General features: G+C 35.4%; 1 protein-coding gene across 6 annotated transcripts in view; it reads right to left on the reverse strand.

Annotated features, from left to right (window-relative positions):
• Positions 1-425: 425 nt before the first annotated feature.
• Positions 426-15,089, reverse strand: part of LOC124159004 (serine/threonine-protein phosphatase 4 regulatory subunit 1-like) — a 136,398-nt gene continuing 121,734 nt past the window's right edge. For all 6 annotated transcript variants that reach the window (XM_046534474.1, XM_046534476.1, XM_046534475.1 and 3 more), the window contains 6 exons: positions 14,345-14,591; positions 12,512-12,723; positions 12,269-12,430; positions 11,070-11,291; positions 7,526-7,937; positions 426-4,714 (listed from right to left, as the gene is read on the reverse strand). In XM_046534474.1, the coding sequence (XP_046390430.1) occupies positions 4,326-4,714; positions 7,526-7,937; positions 11,070-11,291; positions 12,269-12,430; positions 12,512-12,723; positions 14,345-14,591 (1,644 nt within the window). In that variant the 3' untranslated portion in view covers positions 426-4,325. The remainder of the gene's footprint in view (positions 4,715-7,525; positions 7,938-11,069; positions 11,292-12,268; positions 12,431-12,511; positions 12,724-14,344; positions 14,592-15,089) is intronic.

Below are 15,089 nucleotides of genomic sequence, written 5' to 3' on the forward strand. Positions count from 1 at the left end.
GGACCAATAAAAGTGATCTTGAACCAGTTTGGGACCACTGGAAAACCCATTTTTAAGAGCAAAATGATGCATTGTACTAATTTTTTTTTTGGCTGCAAGGAATTGTATAGAGCTGAAATCAGCTTTATAGCAGTTACACTAAAATCATTAAGAACAAATATTGTATGGGAATCATCTGAAAGATAGTTGCAGGAAATTGAGATCATCCCATTTTTTGCAAAGCCTTCCTAGAATGTGTTGACTTCTCATCAACAACTCTCTCATGCTTATCAGTTTATCAATTCCCACTTACAAGAAAATTATGCAGCACTAGTAACACAGAAATTAAGGTGCTGGAATCAGAGGATCAATGACGTGTAAATAAGTACCATACATTGAAATCTTTCCCTAATTGTGTCGATTTCATACAATTATTGAAGTCCAAAATCATTCAAAACTTTAATCAAAAATTGTTTTAAATACATATTGCAACTTTCATATATAAACACTAATATAGCACAAAATCAGCACTTCCATTTTTACAAAAAAAGGCTTCATGTGCACTCCGCTGAGAAAAAAGGAAAAAATATGGCACTATAAATATCTTCTCACTGGACACTTTTGAATAGCAGGTCCTAGAGTATAATACAATGCACCAGTGGATTTCATTTAATAACTCATTAAAAACAAATGTAAATCAAAACATTATTGATTCACTTAAGACCTACATTTGAGCACTCGTTGCCAAAAACAACGCAAATTTACATAGGAAATGAAAACAGGCATGTACAAAATAATCCAAAATGAAGCATATTAACGATGAAATAGACTTATGAAAAATTATGCAATAAGTCCACATCTTTGACATTGATAAGTACAATGCATAAAAATGTCTTTACTTGGTATACCCCAATCACAGCCTTCATATCTCAACCAAACCATAAAAAAACAAACATCCAAATATAAACCAACAGAAATTTTTTTATAATATAACACCAAAGGAAAAACAGCAAGTCTTGGAAATCAAGTGCTCTCTGCCTTTCTCCTGAGCCCTGACACATCCATTTCTCACACTTCCTAGAGAAGCCAGCCGATCCTCTTCAAACGCTTCCTTGACAAAAGTTAGCATGTGAACTGCACACAGATGCCTATCAGAGTAAGGACATGGTGGGATAGAGATCACCATTACCAGACAGTCCAGGTGATATAGTATGGAATGCTAGAACATTTTACTCAACAGTCAGTAGTGAAAATTTTAGTATTAATCTCTATTTCAGTGACAATGACTGACTGATTATTAACCTAACTTCAAAAAAGAAATTTACCTTAGGGGATTTTGATAGCACTCAGGTAAAGACTAAATTCTAACATGACAGGATTAAGAGAAAAAGTATATTTTAGAGACCTGTTAACATCAAGAATTTGACCAGCTCAGCAGAATTCGATGGTAGATACAGAAGCTGTCTCCTCATCAGTCATAAACGGAAGTTAACTCCTAATACGCTAGATGGCCAGCATAGATAGTTTTACTACCACAGTATGACAATGGTCCAAATAGACTACAGAACCCCTTATGGAATGTGCAGAGAAGATGATTAAGAAGTTCTGCTGAGGTGACGTAGGGAATTAGGCTGTTGGTGAAAGATTAGAGGAACAGCATTCTCATAAGGGCAGAATAAGATCCAACTATGATACTAACTTCAATGCATTAGCATAATACATTAAACAAGGTAAAATAACAAACTCACTATGAGAAGAGGACATTTTGTTAAGAGGTGTGATACAATGTACAGCTTCAGATCCTATCTTTCTATGTTTCTCAGGAAGTTAGAGGTGGTAGAGCACATCTGCCCGGGAAAAAATTCAACAATTACAATGATATTTAGCGTGAAGAGGATTAATCAACCATTATCATCCACTAAACCCGGTTTACAGGCAACTTGGAAGCACTTTTGCTTCAGTCTGAGTGGTTGTAAAGATTGAAATTAATAAATCTTGAGGCTTGGGGAGACATATCCAATCCAGTTGAGGTTAAGGCTTGGTGGTATTAAAGCATGATTGTTGAAGTTAAAATTAAGTACCCCCCAAGTGGCATACATAGTGGGATGCATAGTTCACAGTGAAGAGAGGTTTTGATATCCAGTGAATGGTGATGTCTGCATAACTAAGAGTGGAAGTTTGCATGGCCAAGCGTACTTTAACATTTACGATAAAAATGATTGCAAGGCAATAAGGGTATAAACTTTCTCTTCACACATTTTAACTCCTTAACTAAATGCACCACTTACTACCATTGATTCCGGAAAGATTTTGAGATTAAGGATCATGGTAACATTTTTCTGGCAAAGCTATGTACATGTATTTATTTATTACTGCAAGCTTTATCAATGCAGTTACCTCAATAAGGAAAAAAAACTACACATTCAGCAACATGCGTTTCAGTCCCATTTGATGTAATTAAATGCCACTGACTATGATGGTAGCATGGGAGAGTAACCATCATGAAATGTTCAATCTATGCTTACGGTGATTTTATAGTCCATTACAATTTTGTACATTCCATGGTTCTGCTTAGATCTTTGAACCTCAATGGATGCTCATGATCAGCAGGGAAAAGGAGAAGGGCAGAGTACAAAGAGCTGGCAATTGGACGGAGGATGTCATGTGGAATGGCAGAATTTAAGTGCCGATTATGAGTTGGCAATACTATTATTTCTCCTCTCATCCCTGGTGCCATGGCGATCCCTGGCTTATAATTGAACTTCACACTAAAAATGTACACCATTTGCTTAAATATGTGCTTTTTTTACATGAGTAAAATATTTTCAAGTGCCAGGATCACAAATTGCTTTGTAAGCAACATCTTCATTTTATAAAGTCTTCAACAAGGTAACACTAACAATAGCAAATTCACAACATTCCAACTGGAATGAAACGCTGGGCATTTGCCAATGACACAATATGCAGTGCTCAACAAGTAATTGAAAGTACTCTGCAATAATTCACTTACCTAGCCACATCTATTGAAATCATACGCTAATACTTGAAAGCAATTTATAACTTTCCCATCACTTGTTTTAGGCAATGTAAAGCTCATGCACTGGACCAGATTCGGTGCTTATTTTTAATAACAAAATACTAAGTCACTGATAAACTTTCTTTTAATTCTCAGTTACGGATGTCACAGCACTGCATTTTAAAGATTGCATCTAACAAAAACTTTCAAGAAAAGGGATGGGAACACTGGTTCATGAAATAACACAATGCATTAAATAGTGAGGAAGTTACTATGGTTACATTTCTGAAACCTCTTAGCATTAAACTTAAAACAAGTACAGGCAATTTAATTCAACACTATGGAGTAATAACCAATGAAACACCATGTAGATGATGGTGTAGGGTGGTTATGAAATGGTTTAAGGAGGGGGCTGAAGCTATTTGGAGAAATCAATTCGTTAATACCAAAGCTTTGTCAATGCAAGAGTTGAGAAGGTTTCTGGAGGTGGTTTTGCCAAAACATATCTATCCAAGATTCTTACCTTAATTTACAATAAAGACGAAACAAACCCATAATAAATTCTCTACAACACACAAAATATTGAAATTATATATTTTAATTTCTAGAGAAAACAACTGGAGAATTTTTACTAGTAAAAACAAAACATTCATTTAAAACAAGTAAAACATCATGGTAGATTATAATGAAAAACACCAACTGTAAGAAGTTCTTAGCCCACAGGAAAGAAAACTGGGAAAACATCATGTTTTCATAAAATTAGTGGTAAAGTTGCTTACATAATCAACAGAAAAATTACACCATTAAACTACAAAGGAGAAATATAAAAATCAATCTTTATGCCTTGGAGATGACAGGATCACCTTTTACACATGCAGTTTTAGACTTGTATGTTTACTGCAGCAATATAATCCTTGGGTAATCCAGACAAAGAATACCACTATCACAACTCATCTCCAGGGAAAATTATTAACTTTGATTACAACAAGCTTTCAATTGAAGAACAATTGAGTTTCAAAGGTGAGTTTTATTACTGTACATGCTTACCAATATTTTTGAGAATGACAAAGGATATTCAACATGATGCCAAAGCAATAGCTTTCTGGAGTGATAACTTGACCAAACAACAGTCCAGCCTGAATAAAAATGCACTATCAGCAATTAAATTAAATTTACATTAAATCTGCAAATCATCCAAAAGGCTGAAACCAGATTAAATTTTCTTCCCATTTATCACATCCATTTTCTGGACAAGGCAACCTTAATGCTTTATGTGGAATGAACTGATTAATGATTACATCACCTGCTTCAGATTTAATTTAACCATTTTTCACAGAGGTGAAATGAGCCCATTCCCATCATTTTCTTCTGTTGACTGGGTCGTTGTTTCAGAAACTGATTCACAAGCATTTATCGCATCATTTTCTTCTACTGACTGATTTGGTGTATTGAGGCCTGATGGACATGCATCTACATCATTTTCTTCGACTGACTTGTTTGGGGTTTTAGGACTTGAATGACACCACAATTGATTCTGGGAAGCAAAATGTCGCACATCCTGATCAGTGTCTTTTTGCAGTTGAGCCAATGCTATATCCAAAGCTGCTGAATACTTATTCTGTCCTTGCACAAGTTGGAGAATATTTTTTGGAAGTGGCACTGGCTTGGTATCACTACTATCACTTTCCCCAGCTTTATCCAGATAATAATTAAGGTAACCTATAAGGAAAATATGGAATGAGAATTACACCCATGACAATTAAGCACATCAAAGAACACTCATTTCCCTTTAAATGGCCAACAATAAGTAACATGATATTGGCAATAAGACTACACTTGTTTACACAAACAGGGCTATTAAACTATTAAGGGCATTAAATACAGAAAGCCTAAGTTTACACATACTGTTGGTCTTACACGCACAGCTTGGCAAACAATACTTTCTCTTGATAATCATCCACTTCAATTAAATGAGCAACAAAATTAAATTTACATTTATTTCAAAATAGCAAATTAGCACATTCAGCATGCTTGATGTACATAATTTGTACTATATTTGCCACTCTGAGTCTGGTAAGTCTTATCGCAATTACTTATTATAAATCTACACTTCATAATTCAACTGTCTAGTAAGTCATTCCAGCAGAATGGATTGATTTTAGATTGTATTCCTAGATGATTGAAAACATAATTTCTGCTCGTCATGACTAGGATTTTAGATATAAAACTGCCACGCATCAAAAAGACTAAAAAGAGTGAATTTCCTAAAAGAACTTCAATGTTTGTTAGCAAACCAATAGTTTCCTTCGACAAGAATTAGAATTAATCGTAGAACGTAACAGTTAACCATTTAAACAAAGACGGATCATTTTCAACAATTATCAAAAGAAAAACATTCAGTGTTCATAAAATATTACTTTTCCTTGGAATTGTGTTCAAAGTTAAATCTTAATTCTTTTTCACAGCGTACTTATTCAAATTCTTTTTGTCTCTATACATTGGTGCTCTCTTCATTGTATTAAATGGAGATGGATCTGGCAAAATAGAAAAATCACTATGTACCAAGATCTCATGCCTAGCCATCAAGAAATCCATTTGTACCTTTCAGCACCCCATACCTGGCACATACTTCAGTAATGCCAGATTTGGGATTTGCTGGATCTCGGGTGCTGGGGTGGTAACCTGTTCACCAGGGAGGCGGCAATATTTTTCACAAAGGAATTAGATAAATTATTAAAAATTTTAAGAAATTTTAATTCATTATGCTTAAATTGCAAATGAATGATAATAAACAGGACAGTAATTGTTTCTAAATTTACAATCATATTCATCATGTATGTAATTATCACACTTACCAGTAATTATATCACAAAATATCAAACATTGTACGTTATGAGTAAAAAAATAAAAACCGTATAACATTTTGAAAGCGTTCCAATTCCTTTGCAATCCATACATTTAGTGTTACAAATGATTTGCTGAGCTGTCTGCTATCTACCCCATCAACCCTTGGTTCTGCCAGTGCTTCCAACTATGCGCCTATCAGTCAATACATTGGGAAAAAATACTAGCGAGGTAACCAACCTCAAGAATCTTCCCCGTGGGGGAGGATTCTTGAGATTGAAAAAGCTTTCTTCCAGTTTCTGTGCACAGGCTATGACAGAGCAAACAGACTGCCCTTCTCCCCGATGTAATGTGTGACACATAGCTGTACCTTCAACTTTTTAACCCTTTCTTGATAAACGTTGGCCATAGCTAACGGGCATTCACAGATATTCGCAAAGAAAAATTTTGTTGTATACTCCAATTATTTATATTTTTGAAATGAATTTTTGTTTTCTTCTGAGCATAAGCTATTTTAAAATGACATCTTAGCATTACTATTAATGGACTTAAAAGTCCTAAAATGACAAGTCTTAGTACCAAGTGTTTACTAACTTTGTTATCATCAATGCTAGAAATCTATTTAAAATTCCACATTGCTTGAGAAGATAAGTTATACTTATACAAGTTTTAATTATATAAAATCATTAGCAATATTTGTTTAAAAACACTAATGCAACAAGTTGACTGTAGACTCATGCTGAGAAAGGGTTAGAGGTTAGTCCAGTGGCCAGGATAATAGGCAGACCACTGGACTGGGTAGAGTTGGGTCCCAAATCGGAAGGACAATAATACCAGTGCAACTTCATCCAAAAAAGAGCTCCACATAGAGAGATGTTTAAAATATTATCATGCTACTCAAAGCACGGAAAATATTTTCCACACTTGTGCACCAGCAGGAGAGGATTGAAGAGAGATCTTAGTCATACATTACTTTCTTAAAATCCTACAATTATTTTTTACTATAAGTAATTAAGGGAATCTGACCCTGAAAGCTGCCATGTTAGGTTATCTTCAATATTGGGTTAAAATAATGTTTAATATCCCATTCTTATTTACTACCTCATTAATTTTCATCAGGATCAAATATATGTACAAAATTTAACTTGGGTTAATAGAATATTATTTTGCACTCTAACCCTGACCCTACAGGAACTAAATAGAAAACCACCAAGTATCAAATAAAACCCACATTTCTTGCAATCATTCAACCCAAGAGAATGCATTTCCCACATTCTTCCTGCAGAGTATTTGAGATTATATCCCAATGACTGTCTACCTTTTAAGGTTAAATGCCTATATTCAACCTAACTTTGCAACTCACCATGTGCTTTGAAATGCTCAGGAACATATTTTCTTCACGGATATATTATGAGCCCTATTTTCATGTCCACTACATTTTCAGTAGGTATGGTAATATTATCTATTGGCATATTAATAATAGTGCTTTGAACTTTAGACATAATATTTGAAGATGCTGCCTTACAGTGGAAGTAGTTGTATGATCAATTAAATTTATGGATTAGTACAACATAGTATCATAAATATAAGATACCCTCATAGACTCATGGAAGAAAATTAATTATATGGATTATTATAGTTAGTAAATAAAAGAATAGCCAATAAAAAAATTAAAAATTAACTTACTCTGCTCAGCAGGCATAGCCTGGAAGGACGCCAGGACTCGTGCAACTGCTAACCTCACATTGGGAACTTTGTCACAGCTCAAGTCTAATAGATATGGATACACATGCTGAGCTAGCAAAGCAGCAATATTGGTCCTCCAACTCATCTCCTCCTGTTTGTCATCAACCCACTCGTCTTGCATTGAGTCCCTCTTCCAATATTGCCCCCTGTCAACACCCTCCTCATCATCATCTTCATCCCCTTCTCCACTCACTCTTGTTTGAGATCGAGGAACTAATAGTTGCTCACACAGTAAGGCATACGACTGACGTCTCATCCAATGTTCACTACGAGCAAATTCCTTGGCAAGTTCCACAAGTAGAGACTCCACAAGTTTCTTGTCTGCAGAAAGATACCGTATGTGGTCAGCCAGCTGTTCAAAGAAAATTTGAAGGAGAGTCGGTCACACAATTGAGAATCCATTTTCAAAAGAACATTAGCCACAACTTTGACCAATGCATATTTATAGATTTCAAGTAAAAAAATCACCTAATTGGCTCAACTATCAACAAAGGCATGGGATTTCTATTTAGACAAGTACCATATTCCTCTGAATATGGCTCTTCCTAAATTTTTTAGTTTCATTTATATATTCAGAAAACAAGCTCTCAAGTGCTAAGCAAGAGTTCAGGAGTTCAACATGTCAGGTACCCAACTAGAGAATGGAAAAAATTCACTCTCAGATTAAGAAATTCAGTGCTTGAAGAGTTAAAATAGCAATTGTTTCCTTAATTTATGTTGCTTTCAATAGTAAAATGAATAACTTTTTTACTACCATTATATTAATTATCATCATTAGATTGATTGCCTTAACACTAGGACTAAAGGATTTTCACACAACCTAGAAGGATGGGCTTAGGTCATTTTGACCATTATAGTTTTCTAAATTCAAACAGCTCATTCATCACCTGGTATCCAGCAATTTTAACATTTTCGCTGCAGCGAGACCCTTTGGGTGAGCCACACCTGAATTGCAATGCCAAATTTAACATTTTTAATTTTGTGGCTGCTGCCATGTAGTGAAATGAGAAGTTAATAGACATCAATCTTGGCAATCTATATTATACTCTGTCACCAATGTGGTGTAGCCTGAAAACTAGTGTGACCCAGCAGTGTCTTACACACCCACCAGGCTGGGTGGCGCCAAATGGCTGACCATCCAGAACTTGGCCCATCACTTATGATCAGAGAAAACCAGTCAGCTAGCAATTTTGAGTGAAACACAGATTATGTGATTTACATGACCTCACTCTCTAACATCACTTCAAAATCCTTTACAATGTAAGTTGAAAAACATGGGATTGGCACCAGCTGGGTGGACATCTGGCTGGGCTCAGCCTAATGCTCAGGTTGAATCAGCCCAGATATTAGTAGCCCCAAGTCTTGGCAGTAGGCCTGTGCCACATTCTTGAGGTACTTTTCTGGGAGGGCCTCTAGAGTAGTCCCTAGATGCAGTGGGCCAAAATGGTGGCTAACCATGCTCCTCAACCTCCCTGCAACCCATTCCAATTGGCTGAAGGCCCCTGAATGCAGTGCCACCTCTGGGTAGTAGATGCAAGATAAGCCTATGCGTGGCCCACCACAGTGCCCAAACGCAATATTTATATTAGCGTGCTTGTAGCAGAAGATTTGGTTTAGATCATTTGAGGCTTGCGTCCATTTTTATTGTAGAGATCTCATTCAATGCAGATGATACAGTAAAACCTCTACTCAACAAAATTCATAGGACAGATATTCAGCCAGTTTGTAGGCCCGGAATTTGTTCCTCAAAAGCATTATTTTGTATGTGTCATCACAACAGGGGGAAAAAATTATTTACTCTCTCACAGTAAATTTCCAAGTCGCAGATCACTGTAAAATGTTCACAAATGATAGAAGATATTTTATCCATACTGCCTAGTTTAGCACTTGCTATTCTATCCAACAAGATAATTAAAAATCTCACCATGAGAGTAAACCAACCAACGCATGCTTTTCACTATAAGAATTACATCTTTACAACCAAACTAGCACATAACATTTCATTTGATTGCAGCTGGCATCCTTCCTGACAAGACTGAAAATACATCCTCATGAGATTTCCCAAATCAAAATCACCTGTCTTCTGTGTCTATAACAAGAGGTGAATTCCACAAGTTTGGATCAAATTTGGTTTTAATGGTTGTATTTGGTCATTACAAGTGTGCTGAGCCCGCTCTTTTCAATGCAGGTCTACAGAGGGATAGGCGCATTTCTAATTTTGAAATTAGAAAAAAAGGCAGGGGCTTATGTACAAATTGAATTGGAATGTTCATGTACAAATTGAGGACAGAGGACCTCTTTAAACACAACATTGGAAGTAATTACACTATCCTCTGTTAAACGCACATGATGACTCATACTTTCGTATCAACAGGTGACTTGAATGTGGAATCAGCCGCATTTTGATAAAAGTTATTTAAAGAATGCAAGATATTGTTGCAAATGAACAAATGTATCAGTTTGTGTGTCGTTAACGCCAGAAATATTTAGTTTTTTTATTATTATTTAAAAACCAATTTTAGGAAACAATAGCAATATTTAGGAAGTAAGATATGCCGTCGCACGTTCTCTGATAAATTCTGTGCATTTTGGTACTTCATTTGTAGAGTTTGGTTGCGTATAAGTTGAGAAAAAGGTATCTATACAGTAGAAATAATATAGAAGATAGCCCAAATCTTAAATTTCCCTTGACTCTTTGCCTATTGAGCAACATTAGCTAACAAAGTCATCACCCATTTCCTCTTGAGGGGCCCTTAGTCCTTACTGAGGCGGCTGGAGGCAAGAGCACTATGGGATGGCCAGTGTTTTGGCCAGGCCTTTTCACTATACTGGGAGGGCCTTGCAAGACAAGAAGTGCTAGTGAAAATAGTTTTCTTGATTATTCAAGTAAGATTAAGTTCCAACGTGATCCTCATGGGTCGTCACTTTGTAAATGAGACATGATCTACTTTTTTTTTGTTAATTTTAAGTTTTCATTAGCAGGAATTCATTCACAGGGGGTTTTTACCAATGTATGTAAATAGGAATTTTGCAGTGCCAATGGCATTTGATCGTTCATCGGAGTTCCTCCTTTAGAAGAAGTTTGATAGGCAGAGGTTTTACTGCATATGGTTCATATTGACAATTCATCTGCAGCAACAAGGTCAATCGAGCCAGTATTGATCCACATAAATGATCGGATGAAAAATTACTATTGCTTGTTTCATTCTTTACAGAGTTCTAACTACCATAGCATGCATGTAACCACCCTAACGGCTGATTTGATGTGCAAGCATGCAAGAGTGGAATACACATTTTGCAATGGTATCAAAAATCCCCAGAGAAGAAGTCACTGAATTTTACTATTTCATTAGGCATAAACAGAATTAATGATCAAGGAGATTACATTGCTTAACTTTCTCTTGAGATTTCACTTTCCCAAGGACATCAGATTACCCCAATAAGAAAAACATATAGAATAAATCATCATTAAATTGACTCTTACCAAAATCATAGCATTACTCCTCACAGCAGCCACCTTACTATACAGAAGAACCATTCCCATGTGAGACAGGAACCTTCTTACATCCATAAGGGAGAACAGACTGGTGACTTGAATGAGCTGCTTAGTCAGCTCATCTCGGAAACGCCAATTTAAATGATTATCATTCATTAATAAATCAGTGAGACAATGAAGGCATTTGTTCCTACCAGCAGGGCCAATTAACTGTGAACAAAAATAGTGAACATTACTTCAGTCATAATACACCACCCTGAACACAACAAATGTAGTTCTGATCCAACAATTTTGACATAAACGAATTTCAATTTTTGGCATTTTAGGCAAGAATAAAATGTAAGATTAAGTTATAATACAAACTTTCACAAGATAACCTCGATTAAAAATTTTTCAACACATGATTATCGATAAGACTTCAAAACTTTAGAAAAGTGTAAGTAAAAACAAATTTATTACATCTATATGTATAACATTTACAAATGCACAAAGTTGGGGCAGGTATGTTTGCATATATATGGGGGCAGGAATGTTTGCATATATATATAAGGGCAGGACAGCATTAGCTCGTGAGCAAGTGACAAGTTGGGATATTGTAAAGAATACTGTAGGAAATTTCAAAATGTTAATTGAGTAACTAAGCAACAAAAAGACAAAAGAATGAGAAAAACTGGGCAATAAGAACAATTCGCAAAGAATAGGTGATAGATGCTTACTAAAGGCTAGACAGAAGAATGCAGAGGGTTAATAAAGATAAGCATGCTAGGCCATATGTTTTGAACCATGATGTTTGCCAAGCTTGAGAAAATCATTCGGAAGAAAAAGAGAAAACAATTTTTAAACGATGGATGGTAATTTTACCGATCATGGATTCTATATAAAAAAAATGTACTGGGGTAATCAGTTTAATACTATAGGAAACCATCATATTAATTAATAAAAGAAGTAAAATTAAATTCTCCAAATTCTATGACACAAATGATCAATTACTTTGACTTCATTCATTTTTATTTGCATCCAGTCTGTGAATACGTCCTTTCATTACAAAAAATACTCTAACAGCCAATGGAAACAAAATTATTAATTTAATGATGGAGAAATGGGCAATAAAGCCAAAGACAATACGAAATAATATGTTAACACCAACTTTTCCAACTTTAGTGAAACTAATTAATTATCATAAATACCTTAAGAAAGTCCGCCAAATGTTTGAGAACACCTATTCTAACTTCATCCAAATCTTTAGCCAGTCCATTAAAGACAGGTGCCAAATAACGTGTAGCTAATTCTTCACCTAGAATCACAGCCAATTCATGGATGCTCGATGCCAAAGTGCGCCTCACTTTCCACTGTAAGAAGAAATGAACAATGACAAAGTGAAGTATACAAAAAAAAATAAAAACAGAAGAAAAGAAGCAAATAAAACATGCCTGAACATCCACAGCCAAAACCTCATAGGCACCATTAAGAATTGGCCAATTTTCTCGGCCAAGAGTTAAAGCAACAGCGGGAAAGTTGAATGCACAATGATGAGCCAGCTCTGGATCTTCTTCATTGAATTGTAGAGGAGTGGACATCGAAATATAGTGATCTATAAGTGCCTGAGGAACGATATCTTGTGTGAGTGGTACTTGTCCTGGAGCTGGAAAAAATAACACAAGTATTAACTTTTTTTCTGATGTCAGTTCATGTAGCAGTCACAGTATTCAGAATAATACTAAGTAGTACATGTTTTGATACCTACAAATTCAATGCCAAGTAAAAAATAATTTAAGAAATAAATACTGGAGAAAGGCACCCAAATGGAAGCAGTTATGGAAAAAGGCTGTAAGTGACTGGGCAAACTAGGTACGTGTAATTTTGGTTCAAGTGAGATATGAAATTAGGAGTAGGTCCTCATTTCTCATCAATGAATATTGATTAGAATATAGATGTCAAGCCAATTAATGTTCAAAAAAGTATTAATAATTCCTTAAGAAAATATGTAAAATACATTTTTCTAGCTTTCATATATGTCACACAATTTTCTAATGTCCCATTCCAGGGATAATTCTGATGATATAAAACACCTTAAAAATGAATTAATTCACCATCAGAGATAGAGATTTATCATCACTTGAAATTCTCTCGCCCACTACTATTAACAATGAAACAAAAAAAAAAATTGTGTGATCTGAAAACAGTAAATGGATCTATGAATATAGTGTAATTTTTCAAGAGATTTCTCCTATGACAGTGCCATCTCCATTACTACAATACCACTTCTACTGTTGATTTCAGACTCAGTTCTTCTGAAAATATCTGACCTAGACCAATTTTGGCTCGAAATTAATTACGGCGAGACCTCCTAGTCACGCCTAAACGATAATACAACCTGAAAATTTGGTTGGACACACTCCTACTGCATAGAAGATAAAATGCATGCAATCAGTAATGTAACCTATGGACTGTAAAAATTAGAATATTTAAATAAAAACATTTCTAAAAATATGCATGATCTAGGATCTGCATCAAAACAAAAGCTACTAGTGTCCTACAGCTTGGACGCACCTGAATTCTGATCAGTGTGTACAGGAAATAGAGCACCATATTGTTTAATTGTAATAATCCTAGAATTGCTTTCCTGCATCTCTTTTCTCAATTCCTAGCTAATTCCTTGATGTCTCAATTCTTTTCCCATTCCTGCTTGAAAATTCTCTCTTACACTACTAAGTAACTAACTTACACCTACTCAGTACATATTGATTTAATTTCATTTCAGAGATAGCTCAATTCAACTCGAAAAAGCAAACCAATAGGGAAGATACAACCACTATCTTCCTCTTAGCACCACATTAGGAAAACCGATATTATGCCTACAAAATCATTTTCATGCATTTAATTTCTGACATTATTGCACAGATATTCTTCCCACTGCTACATGCATTGACATACTTCGAGGTCCTAGATGAGAAGAAAACAAGTTGGCAGAAATCCTAATAATGACTAACGGCAAGCCATCCTCGTTAAAGAGGAAGACACTAACCCAAATCATGGGTTTAAATACTTTCGACAAGCTAAAAATTGCCAAATTTCGTTAACTAGTAAAGAATCATTTATAACATTCAACCATTCCTTCAAAAAAATGAAGAAAAGGAATAAATTTAAGTAGCTGATTCTTTGGTGGTTACACATTACAATTGTCAACTTCCCCAAGTATCATACAATTCCTAGAGTCCTACAGTACAGTGAAGGGCTACCACAATTTTTTCAGCTGGACCCACCTCTTTTTTCTTGCCTTAATCCATCCGAGTCAGTCCTGTGTACACTGTCAAAGAGTGAAACAAAGGAACCAAATGCTTCCTCATCAATTCTCCCATTCTCCTCCTTCAATTCATCACTCTTCTCACTCTGTAGGCTAACAGAAGGCTTATCATCATCCTTTTCTTCAAAATTGCTTTCACTTGACTTCAGTTCCATTCTGCTATTAGGAGAGGAGTTTTTCTGGGTGGATGGGCTCCATGAGATGTCCTACAAAACCAAAAAGAAAAGTACATGAAATACGAAACATACACCAGAACTAAAAATAAGATTTATGGCAGAAATACTCAGGGAAAACCATCACAGCCAAATAATCACAAAAGGTTATGAAATGACATTTACCATACCCAGAGCAAAATTGTACACATTGTCATAGCTTTATAACACAATAAGGGGCCAAGTTATTATAATATCAAAACTAACAGGTCAAACTTTCTATTTTCTCTTCAATTACTTGGCCCTCTTAATCCACTACTGCACTGAACATCAGCACAATGTGCACCAAGATTAATGAAAAATAACTGCAAGGCATGATAAAAACTACACCCGAGAAATTCAAACTTGAACTCAGACAATTGAAAAGTGTTTCATGTCTTCACAACATAAAACCTCAGTTATGAAACCTCCTCACTTATAAATCATTTTGTGGTGTATTGCTTCAAGTTTTATGAGCAAGGTTCTCTTGTAGGTTGCCGAACAAACCAAGAT

Source organism: Ischnura elegans, chromosome 5 (assembly GCF_921293095.1).
Source record: "Ischnura elegans chromosome 5, ioIscEleg1.1, whole genome shotgun sequence".
NCBI classification, from domain to species: Eukaryota; Metazoa; Arthropoda; class Insecta; order Odonata; family Coenagrionidae; genus Ischnura; species Ischnura elegans.